The sequence below is a fragment of the Amphibalanus amphitrite genome, unplaced genomic scaffold (genome assembly GCF_019059575.1).
Source record: "Amphibalanus amphitrite isolate SeventyFive unplaced genomic scaffold, NRLGWU_Aamphi_draft 000248F_arrow, whole genome shotgun sequence".
NCBI classification, from domain to species: Eukaryota; Metazoa; Arthropoda; class Thecostraca; order Balanomorpha; family Balanidae; genus Amphibalanus; species Amphibalanus amphitrite.
Window position 1 is genome coordinate 664,077 of NW_024881743.1, and position 12,153 is coordinate 676,229.

General features: G+C 52.4%; 1 protein-coding gene across 1 annotated transcript; it reads left to right on the forward strand.

Annotated features, from left to right (window-relative positions):
• The first annotated feature begins 2,583 nt into the window (after nucleotides 1-2,583).
• LOC122386381 lies at nucleotides 2,584-4,708 on the forward strand. The gene is made up of 3 exons (XM_043375542.1): nucleotides 2,584-2,858; nucleotides 3,170-3,975; nucleotides 4,269-4,708. The coding sequence occupies exons 1-3, from the start codon at nucleotides 2,753-2,755 to the stop codon at nucleotides 4,482-4,484; spliced, it is 1,128 nt and encodes a 375-aa protein (XP_043231477.1). The 5' UTR covers nucleotides 2,584-2,752; the 3' UTR covers nucleotides 4,485-4,708.
• The last annotated feature ends 7,445 nt before the right edge of the window (nucleotides 4,709-12,153 follow it).

The following is a 12,153-nucleotide window of genomic DNA, read 5'->3' on the forward strand; positions in this document are numbered from 1 at the left end:
TTGGTTAACAATTAAAATATGAACGTGTAAACACAAAATTGTGATTGCTGCGTTTCCCGCATCGGCCGAGCCCGCCTCAGCCGGCGACATGTTACTCTTAGCAGGCCTCTAACTGCCATATTTATTATTGGATTAACTAGAAATTCCCCATACATACTAAAAAATGTATGTTTTTTCGTATAGTGAAGATCAAAAGACGTGAAGATATCGTTGCGTGATAATGTTGTTTTCGTTGAATTTACTTCATGATGCATTTCCACACGGCTCAAAATTCACCGCAAAATACCGTTTGCCTGAGACACTTTTACTATGGAACGTGAATGCTTCACTACGATGACTATGCATTTCCATTCTCACAGAGTTTGGAATATCACTAATCAGCAATCATTCATTTCAGAAAGTGTACACACACAAGCAAGCATGTCTTGACTCTGTCTTTCAAGGTCACGCGCGGTTGCGTGATGTTGATGCAGGAAAACGGCGTTTGCCGCGAAAGTTATGAATGGCCCACTCCAATTTTTTCACAGATGGTTAGGAACATTGTGACGAACATAATATGTAAAAATTACCCAAATCGAAGGTGACGTGTTTTTTGCTATTTAAATTTTTTTGTTTTAATTCAAGGTCAAATGCATTTCAAGGTCACTTCAATTTAATTTGATAATTAAAAATCAAAGCCTTATCAATTGCCTATAAGACCCTGTTAATATCATTTTGATACCAGAAAAGGAACCAGAGTTATAGCCATTTAAAAAATTGATGTGTGGCATTTTTCGCTATATTCGATGACCTATATCTCAGCGATACGTTATCAAATTTCGAAAATATTATACGTAACTCAGTTTTGAACCATGCCCAGTCTGCCTACAAATTTTCAGAAAAATCGAAGGGGATGACGGATTTCGGTGTTTGATTTGACGTGGAATGCCCCAGCGGCGGGCGCAGCCACCGGGCAGGGCTGGAATCATCCCCCGAGCAAAGCGGCAGGGGCAGGGAAGGAGTCCGTCCCGGGCACCGCGGAGGGGCAGGGCGGAGACAGTCCCAAGGCACCGCGGAAGGGACAACCCGGGCACGGAACATTGGACGGCGAGGGATCTCGGGCTAAAGCAGCAGCCTTGTCTTCCGTCTCGTCCTGCATCGAGACGGGTATTGACATATACCTACATTGGACGGTACTTTAATCAGCAGGCTAAAAAGGAATTTTCGTGTGCTGCTGGTGAACCTCGGCTCTTAGAGTCCCCAAGAATTGCTGCCGATTAAAAAAAGCCTATGTTAATCATAGTGCACTAATTAAAAACCGCGGTTACTTCTAGCTTAAAACATGGCTCACTACTTTATCAAACAATCCTTTTCCTACCCTGCTTACATCCAATAGAACGGTCTTTAAAACTGCACGAAAATGCCGCCATGCATCGCTGTAAGGTGTGTACGTCAATCAATGCATTTGATTTTGCCGTCGTAATTCTCGCATCGAACTGTGAAATAACGACACGCTCCTTTCACGGCTTCTAAGCTGCCGGTGCTCTGATCTCTCTCAAGGTCTTGTCTGTTTGCCGTCTCATCGGTCTACTGACACATTTCATTATCACGATCATTGATTCCGATCATTCAAGGCTTTGTTATCCCATCGGCGCCAGTATTCACACAGTCGCTCTTCCGTCATTGCCCTTGCCCTTGCAGAGAAAGGCCAAGTCTCACCACACACCGCCGTTCATTGGCCACTGGCCGCAGTGGCCGGCCGGCTCTGCTGTGCCCCGCGGCTTTGGTGCGGTGCAGTGCACTCAGTCCGCCGGCCTCCAGCTCGGCAGCCCGCCGCCTGCAACGGAGGTCAGTGGACGGGTGGGCGCGCCGGTGAACCGTTCGTAGCTGCAGCGAGTGGCGAGTGGCGCAGACTGCCGAGTGAGGAGACGTACTCGTAGTGTTGCGACCACAGTCGGCAGCGGTCGGCTCAGGTTACCAGGTCGGCAGAGGTTGGTTCAGGTCACCGGATGTCACGGATCGTCTTCACAACCGCGGCAGAAGTAAGGCTGGCACACGGTGACCGTCTGTGACACTGAGCATTTCAGTGGTCAGCTCAATTCACCCGACCGGCTGCGACAGATCAGGTAGCTGGTATCTGTCGGCGACAAGCTCAGCTCGGTGTTCGGTTAATGCCAGCCAGGTCAGGTAAATCACTGTCCTCGTCCGGCTGGTGAGTGCTGATGCTCGAGGATCATTCTGTTCGAGTCTAACACAATCAATTCTGTCTATAGACGTTATTACACTGTGAAAAGTACATCAGCGTAAGGCGGTATACACGAGTGTTCCCAATAGGACACAGAAGACGGTCATCGTTACATCTCTCGGCCAGCATTGACCGGTGAGAGACAACAGTGGTCAGCGCCGGCCGGCTGTGCAGCAGTGCGCGACTGATTAACGCTGCTGCGTCGGGTCGGATCACTGCTGCTGCTGCTGGCACTGGCGGGCACATCTTGGTCTGCTGCCGGCCATCCATTCCACACTTGGGCTACTGTTGGTATGAACGGGGTGGGCGGTGGCGCCCGCCTCAGCGCCGAGCACGGCGGCAGCCTGCTGAGCGGCCGTTGCACTCATGCTTCATGATTTCTGACGCAATCGAGATCGAGATAACCAAATGACGAATGGCGTCTAACGTTCACCCTGACCATTGCAGCAAATGCTTCATTACGCTGCGAAACCATCGTCTCCCCTTTTCTTCGTTCGCAGATTCTACTTTCATTAACAATCAAGCAACATGACGCAGGCTCATCAACGCTGGGCTAAGCTAAGAGACCGATTATTAAAGATCGGGATGCCCATTTTCATCTTGCTGCTTCTCAGTCGATGGTGGATGTACGAAGGTAAGCCCGATACGAAAGCATACCGATTGCATCACCTTTTTCAGTGTGTAACGGGCTACCCACTAATATTGACTTTTTTTTTTGTTGGTTGACCCGGCGCATACCGAGCATGCAACAGCCCGTACTTACCTACTTACCTGCTTTGCTCACGCCAATACCTATGACTTGAAACTTGTATCATTGAATAACTTGCACTTTGTCGAGCGAATACACTGCACCTAACAATGTTAGAGATACTTAGAAATCCGACGTCAAGTCAAACTAAAATTAGGATGTTTCATCCCATCGTTTCCCACTACTGTGTCCATCAGGCGTGGCGCTGCCGTCCGAGCTGGCGATGGCGGAGGCTTCTCGGCGCCGCTGCAGCCGGCCGTTCACTCTCTCCGACTGGCGCCAGCACTGGGAACCGGCGGACGCCGTGCTCCACACCTGCCCGCCGCCGGCGCTCCACGGTGCCCGTCTAGCACACTGTCTGCAGCGCCGAGCGGCGCGCACCGGTCAGCGCGCACAGCTCGTCTTCATCGGCGACTCCCGGGCGCGGATCCACTTTGAGCAGGTGCTGGCCGAGCTGTCGCTGGACTGGCTGGGCCGCCCTCTGCCGGAGGTGTTCCCGGTGGAGCTGCAGCTGCCCGGTCTGCGCGCTGAGGTGCTGGGCTCCCCGGAGCGCTGCGTGGCCGGTCACACGATCGGCGTCACGCCCGAGGACATGACACTGCTCCTGGCCTGCGACGTGGCCGCCGCGAGCGAGCTGCTGGCCGCCCGGTTCTACTGGCACCCGCTGGCGGACGGTGATCTGGAGGCGCGGCTGGCGGCGCTGGCGGACGACTGCGAGCGCCGCGCCGGAGCCGACCGCCCGCACATGGTGGTGTTCACGGCCGGCATGTGGTACGCCAAGCCGTTCATGGAGCGCGCGGACCACGTGCCGCTGCCGGAGCGGGTGCTGGAGCTGCGCAGAGACGCCGCCCCGCTGGCGGCCCGGGTACGGCGGCTGGCGGCGCACACCAGACTGCTGTACCGGCTCGACGGGCCCGAGATGACAGAGGGCCTCGGCTACCGGTCCCGCGTTGGGGGCGTCATAGCCGCCATCAACGCACTGATGTTCGACATCGTTAGCCAGGTGGGTGACGAGAGGAAAACAGGCCACCACTCACGGGAGGCAGGGGCACCCGGCTCTCACGCATAACATCCCCGATACGCATGCTTCACATGAGCGGTTCAAACGTAACGAGGAAGTGATTTACGAGGTCGGGGAAGCTCTGTTGATATTTGTAGTGATCATGCTATCCTCGCTTATCGACTCATCATCAACATCCTAACAGCGTTTCCACAAATCACGAGACGTCAAAGTACTTTATCGGATTCGTGTGCGTGTCGCTGGCTGACCTCCCTCCCCCCCCCCCCGGTCTTCAGGCGGGTGGCACGGCCCGGATGTGGACGTCCAGTCTGCCGGACACGCTCCACTTCTACCACAGCACGTGCCTGGCGCCGGGCACTGGCGAGCAGCTGCAGGGCCGCCGCGGCCAGTGCCGGGACGTGAACCACGCCGCGGTGCCGGTGCGCCAGCGCGCCGTCCGAGCGATGCTCACCTCGCTGTGCCAAGAGCCTACAGACGTCGGCGGCAGGTGACACAGGAGTGGTAAACGGTGCTGCCGTCCTTCCACAGACCCGAGTCCTATGTTATAAAATGTCACAACGTCTCATTGATGGGTATGTGATGAAGTACAGCATGTTGCAGCTCGCGGATGCTTAGTATCGGAGGTGACGTCTTTCGCGCGCCTTATGTTGTATCGATGTTTTGGGGAAAGACCGTTGAAGAACGCCAGCAGTCAAAATAAAAAACCGGTACACCATAACATATATTTGACTTCGTATACCGTTTAACAACAAACAATTAACGTTAGGCGAGAAGAAACGCTAGACAATTTTAGCACCCGTGGGCCGTGACTGTAAAAACTGACACGCCAGTAGCGAAAAGAATCACTGACTCCAGCACCCAACGGTGAACAACTGATCAAAGTGTCGCACCTGCTGCCGACATTCCGACAAAGTGTTACGGGACAATTCTTCAGGCTTTGCGACAAGTCCGCATCAGCCACACCGCATCGAACACAAACAACCAATGTCAATTGCACATGGGACTGGTTCATGACAATCAAAGCAGCTGAACAACATTTCTCTGTCTTCCGCGGACCCCGGCACGACTTCTCCTATAAACAGCTAGGTACTAATATATTGTAAATAAATCCCTAAGACAAATCCCATCTCATCTCATATCTGTAGCAGATAAAAGTACCGCACATTAGTTTCATGTCAGTTCAAGTTGACATGTCTAAGGGCTACGCACCATACATCTCCAAGATTGTTATATGAAAGCTAGGCCATGAAAGCCCCATCACTCACACTGCACAATGCACATTGAGCAGTCTGGTACCCTCAGCTCCTAAGCAATGAAGCACTTAGCGGCAAACGGCGTTCGAAAGGTCATCATATCCCGTTAAATAGTTCCTGCTTCGGTTGTTGTCCGTAAAATCAAACCCGACCAACTGCTGTGTCGTGCTATGTAGTTTGTAATTTAGTGGTCACTTCGATTTGTAAATTAGTATTTCTGTACATGGCAAGGCGGCTGTAAGCAAGATTAGGATTGAACTACTCTAAGAACTTCTTCTTCCGGGAATACATCTGTAGCGTGTACCTGACACCTGTGGCTCTCAGCTCCGACGCCACAGAACATGGCGACGAGGATGTCAGAGTCACTTACGAAGCACACAATCCGGTATCCGAATTGTTTTTGCTACAATTTGAGTGCTAATTTTACATGAGTATCGACCATATCCAGTTCACGGAAGGTATATCAGCATCTGCGGCGTTCCTGGCGCACCAGGATCGTCCTCCCGTGGCGCTTAGGCAATGGCGATTCGCCTTCGACACCTATCTGCTGGCGATCGGAGGCAGAGAGTTCCCCGCTAAACGCCAAATAGCAGTGTCGCTGCACTGTCTCGGCCAAGAAGGGCAAAGGATATATCAAACTATCCCAGTCACAGACAAGGAAAGACTTGACGGTGAATCAGAACTTGACTACACCATGCGTAAACTGGAAGGGCACTTTGAACTTCAAGCAGATCCGATTGCAGAAAGATTCAGGTTCCGACAAAGGCGCCAGAGAGAGGGAGAGAACACGGCAGATTTTGTAGCAGACCTCAGGAGTCTCTCTGCCAATTGTGCGTTTCGAGACATGGCAGATGAGATGATCCGTGATCAAGTGATGGAGGCAACTATCAATGAAAGGCTGAGAGATTCCTCCAAATCCCAAGTGTGGCAAGAAAGATAATCTAGCCAGTGCATGTAAACTGTAAAGGTCCTATTTATATCAGTCAGGACAGTGTCAATAATGTCTGTAAACTCAAAGCTCCCTAAGAGCACGGGCCTGACCAAGGAGGTAAAGCTGGTTGGAACATGCGTGGAGTTCCTTAGACACAGGCTCACCAGTCACGCTTATGCCCCGCAGTGTGCTGAGTCAGGACACAGAGCTGAACGTGCTGGGCATGACAGATGCATGTCACAACTCGGCAGACATGTGTCAGTGCATGTAGTGCCAAAAAAATACACCGATCATGGGACTGGATCTGATGGGGTTGCTGCGGGTAAACGTGGTCAATCCAGCGCCACAGAGGAGACTTATTGATATGTTATTGGCGGTTGGAGAAATGCGTGATTGATGCGGAGAGGATTGTTGGTACTGATCATCGTATCGCTGCGATAGCCGATCGGCTCTACGAGCGAAAGGGAAAGGCGGAAACAGCACAAACGCCTCACCCAAACCGGAGGTAAGTCAATCTATCCCCTGCGCTGATGGCTGAGCTCCAGTTCACCGAGGACGCCCAAGTGCTGCGTGCTGCAGCGACCAGAGTTGCTGGTTTCAGTCGACCGACCTCTCGTGACGTCACAACGCTCCCCTAACCTAGTAACGGGTCGGCTCGCCTAGCCTAATTGTTGGTACCCGTGGGGAAGCCAGTCCCTTACACTAGCCGAACTCGTCTGCGTTCCTGTGGGTGCAACGAGAACGAAAAAAGGTGAAAAGAAATGAAAAAGCAGTAACCAAACAAAACGCGGACATCCGGTAAGAAAACAAAGCAAGAGCACACAAAGACCGCTCAGCAGAAAACGAAAACCAAGGAAATCAAGAGAAGTCGGGCCGTATCATCTGTCTATCCACTGATCAGAACAAGTCGTAAACAAGCACGGGTCAAGCTGGGGCCGAGGGGCGCTACTCCCCTTGCTGGCCGAGGCCAGGGCCGCCGCGGGGCGAGGGCCCAAGGAGCCCAGTCCAAAAGCGACTCAGGCAACTGCCAACCCCCTGCGGAGCCAATCCTGCAGACAATCCATCCAGTGATCAAATCAAGTCCAGGTCAAACGCACGTCCAGCTGGGGCCGAGGGGGCGTCAAACCCCTTACTGACCGAAGTCACAGCCGCCGCAAGGCCAGGGTCAGAAGACCCCGGCACGCAACAGCTCTGACCACAGTCAGCCCCTGCGGGGGAGCCGTACAAGGTCTCAGTCCAGAAGCAGGGCTCACAGCGCCTGATTCTGCTTTTATCATTCAAGATTTGGAGCTGATGCCTGTAGTGTTGTGGCAGTTATTTAGTGGCTGTTTGTGGTGCGAGGTGACGCCGGGGGTTGTCGTTTTTTTGGTGTTATTCTCTCTCCACTTTTCTCCTCGCTCGGGACCGTTAATATAGCGTCTGGTTTGCTCAACTGGAGTACGGGTTTGGAACTTGTGTTAAGTGCTCTAAGCCGGAAGACACTACATTTTGTGGCGACGAAGAGTGAGCTCCGCGTGAAACAAGTTTCAAGGTAGGTACGTGCATGATGGATGGAATCAGACCCCCCAGCTGCATTTCTTTCAACTCCTGGGAAACCTCAGCTGCCTTGGAGGGCATGGTACTCTGAGTTAGAGATTTATGGCTTAGCTATTGGCCGGGTGGTGTGACTGGAGTGAGCAGAGGCAGCAGGCCCTTCTCTTGCACTGTGTCGGGCAGGAGGCTCATAGGCTCTTCAGAGCGGAGTATCCAAAGGGGATCCAGTCAGACCCAAAGCCAGAAGTCGTGGAGGGAGTTGAAGTTCATGCCATATCTTTGATAAAGAAAACATGTGATGCGTTAGAAAAGCTGTTCGTACCCAAGACTGACTTCATTGCTGAGCGGGTTGATTTTAGACGCTGCGTCCAAGACAGCGGCACTTCAGTGAGGACTTACCTGGCAACTTTAAGGGAAAGAAGCCAAAGGTGTGGGTTTGGAGTCCTTGAGGATGACATGATTCGCGACCAGTTTTTGGAGGGCTGCTCATCGGGTCGTTTGAGGGAGATGTTGTGTGCAGAGGAGGATCTGACCCTGGCTCGTTTGGAGCAACTGGCCCTTGCCGCAGAGTTGACAGCGGAGAGACAGCAGGTGGTCGGTGGCAGCCAGTCGCACGACGCTCAGCCGGGAGCCTGCAGGGAGGTTGCTGCAGCTCATTTCAAGAGGACACTTCAGGCAAGAGGACACGCATCCACGGTACAAGTAAGCAAGAGCACGGTTCGTCGGAAGGTCATCTCAGGCTCAAAAGAAACGATATATACCATTCGAAAGCTGACGGTGAGCTGAATCCAAAAATGTAATTTTTATCAAAATCGATCGATGGCCTTTTTTGAAAATTGCGTTTTTGTAAAAACTTAATAATCTTTTATTCAACGGGCTGTCCCGGACATTCTTGAAAACATAAACATGTATTTTTGAGTTCCAGTGAAAGCTGAACGCCAAAAGAACAATATTTAGCGAAGCAATATTTCCAAACATTAATATGCGTCTCCCACAGCCGACAATAAGGCGCAATCACACAGTTCAGTGTCACGATGGACCAAAGTCAGCCACACAGAAGCGTGAAATGACCCTTATCGACTCGCAGACCCGGCGCTCTCGGCCCGCCTGACCAGCCACGGAAAGAACGTTCGGCTCTCGTTCTACTAAACAAATGTCATATTTGTCAGTTTAACTGTCCACATCGCTATTAAAGTTATTCAGGATACCTGTGAAGAAAATTTATTGTTCTGTCATCTTCACATCATGCATTAATTTGCATTTGTTCATGTCTACTTTGCTCAATTGAGCTTGGTATCATGCCCATATAAGGAAAATTGGCCGCGCTGAAATGTCAGAGGTTGCACCGGCCTCAGCTCGGGTGGAGTGGGGGTAGCGCCCGGCGGGGCAGGGTAACCTTTGACCGGTCGCACAGCCGAGCAGCTGTCACCAGTACAGCCTCTGACAGTGAAACCCCGCTCACTTCCCCTGCGCGGGCACTGATCGCAGCTGGATGGAACAAAACATGTATAAGAAAAATGTAAATTAAAGCATGTTGTAAATCAAGCAGAACAATGAATTTTCTTCACAGGTATCCTAAATATCTTTAATAGCGATGTGGACAGTTAAAGTGGCAAATATGACATTTGTTTAGTAGAACGAGAGCCGAACGTTCTTTCCGTGGTCGGTCAGGCGGGCCGAGAGCGCCGGGTCTGCGAGTCGATAAGGGTTATTTCACGCTTCTGTGTGGCTGACTTTGGTCCATCGTGACACTGAGCTGTGTGATTGCGCCTTATTGTCGGCTGTGGGAGACGCATATGCATGTTCGTAAATATTGCTTCGCTAAATATTGTTCTTTTGGCGTTCAGCTTTCACTGGAACTCAAAAATACGTGTTTATGTTTTCAAGAATGTCCGGGACAGCCCGTTGAATAAAAGATTATTAAGTTTTTACAAAAACGCAATTTTCAAAAAAGGCCATCGATCGATTTTGATAAAAAATACATTTTTGGATTCAGCTCACCGTCAGCTTTCGAATCGTATATACCGTTTCTTTTGAGCCTGAGATGACCTTCCGACGAACCGTGAGAGGTGAGCAAATGCTTCTCTTGTGGTCGTAAAGGTCAGCAAGAATGCTCGTAAGGGGACCATCTCTTCTGTTGAGGTCTCTCCTGTGCAGCTGGCAGAGAGTGTGCCGTGTCCTATGGTGGAAGTAGAAGTTGGTGATTTTCGGCTGAATATGATGGTTGACTAGGGTCTCCAGTGAGTCTCATTCCGCTGCACCTGTACCAAGCTGTGTTGTCTCATGTTCCTCTACAGCAGTGTGATGTCCAGCTGTGTGGCTATGGCGGACAAACCCTGAACGTGGAGGGCAAGGTCCTGGTCAAGGTCTCCACCAAGGAGGGTAAGGAGGCAGAGGTGAGGCTGTATGTCACCAGAGCTGGTACTGTTCCGCTGCTGGGCAGGGATCTTCAGCTGGAGCTACAGATGACCGTTAAGAATGGATCTGTACTGTAGTGTGTGCAGTGTCTAACCTCTCGCCGGCAGTACTTCCTCCGATCAAAGGCATTGTGCACCGGGTGAGCACCAGGAGTGATGTCACTCCAGTCCAGCAGAAGATGAGGCCACTTCCCCTGGCGGTCAGAGAGGAGGTGAAGGCGCATCTCCAGGAGCTGGAGGAGAAGGGGGTCATTGAGCGTGTAGACTTCTCGCCCTGGGTCTCGCCCATGGTGGCCAACCGTCGAAGGTCAGGTGACATTAGATTGTGTTTGGACTTAAAAGAAGCGAACAAGGGTATTATCCCAAGCAAGCATCCACTTCCTGATATGGAGGAAACCCTGCGTAAGCTGAGGGGATCTGTCATGATCTCGAGCTTAGACATGAAGGCTGCATTCAACCAACTCATGCTTCACGAGGAGTCGAGGAACTTGACAGCATTCATGACCTATGATGGCCTCAGACGCTACACGAGGCGCTGCTTCGACCTGTCCTCGATTCCCGCTACCTTTCAGAAGGTAAATTCGCCAAATGACGCCCTGCGCCCAAGCAACCAAGCCGACGACGCCACGCCCGCCCCAGAGGCTCCGCGATCGCATTAGGCCCCAGCTGCGGCGCCGCCGACCAGCTGCAGCACCCGAAAGCATAAGTAGCTGTAAAAACATGCACTCTGAAATGTGGAAGCTGATGCCACTGCGGTGAGAGGAACCGTCGCGAAAGAAGTCGTGCTGATGGATGACGTCGATGTGACCACGGCACGAAGAAGGTGGAAGCTGATGCCACTGCGGTGAGAGGGACCGTCGCGGTGCCGTCGCGAAAGGAACCGTCGCGGCACCGTCGCGAAAGAAGTCGTGCCGTAGATGAAGAGATCGATGTGGCCGCGGCAGGAAGCAAGATGGCAGCTGATGCCGCTGCAGTGAGAGGAACCGTCGCGGTGCCGTCGCGAGAGGAAGTCATGACGATGGATGAAGAGGTGGAAGATGATGCCACTGCGGTGAGAGGAACCGTCGCGGTACCGTCGCGAAAGAAGTCGTGCTGACGGATGAAGAGGTCGATGTGGCCACGGCACGAAGAAGGTGGAAGCTGATGCCACTGCGGTGAAAGGAACCGTCGCGGTGCCGTCGCGAAAGGAACCGTCGGAAGGAACCGGCCGCACTGAGCAAAGTGGTGGCCAAAGTCCAGGGGGAGAACGCCGCACTTCACGGTGCGGTGGTCCGCCTGGAGCAGGCAGTTATCGAAGAGCAGACCACTCGCCAGACCGCAGTGGAGGATCGCTGCGGTTTGGCGTGTGGCGTGTTTCTACACGCCATATTAGTGATGTACACGCATGTCAACACGTTGAGTCAAATTACGAGCAATACATGGGGGTTGAATTGACCAGATGCTTTTGGTAACGGGATGAGTCTGAGGAGAACGGAGATTGAGCGGAGTCTAACTATCGATACATTAGTAAAGTCATCAATGGCCAGGAGCTTCACTACTAAACCCACGAGGGCACGCTACCAAACCGCGTGTGCCTCAAAATGGCGGAGTGATTCTCACTGGTACACTCGGGGGCAGATTGATGTTCCACCACTCCCTACCCATCGGGCTCCCATGGCTCAGCACTGGCTGCTGTCAGTGGCAGGACTGGCAGCACTGGCATTGGCAGGCAGTGCTGAGCAGTGCTGAGGGCAGGCAACACTGGCAGCAGCCACTGCTGATCCATGGGAGCCCGATGGGTAGGGAGTGGTGGAACATCAATCTGCCCCCGAGTGTACCACGATGCATCGTAACTTAACGTACAATAGTAGCAGTAGAAATTGGGATGAAAGTGGCCCGGATGGCAGTCGGGTAACAGGCTGGGAGACGTCTCGGCCTAACCACAGATTAACACACAGATTGGAACCCTGCAGCATTTTACCATGATTTTAGCGACCCCCGTATATCCCTCTGGCGGCGGCCAACGGCAACATTTCTCGCATTTCTC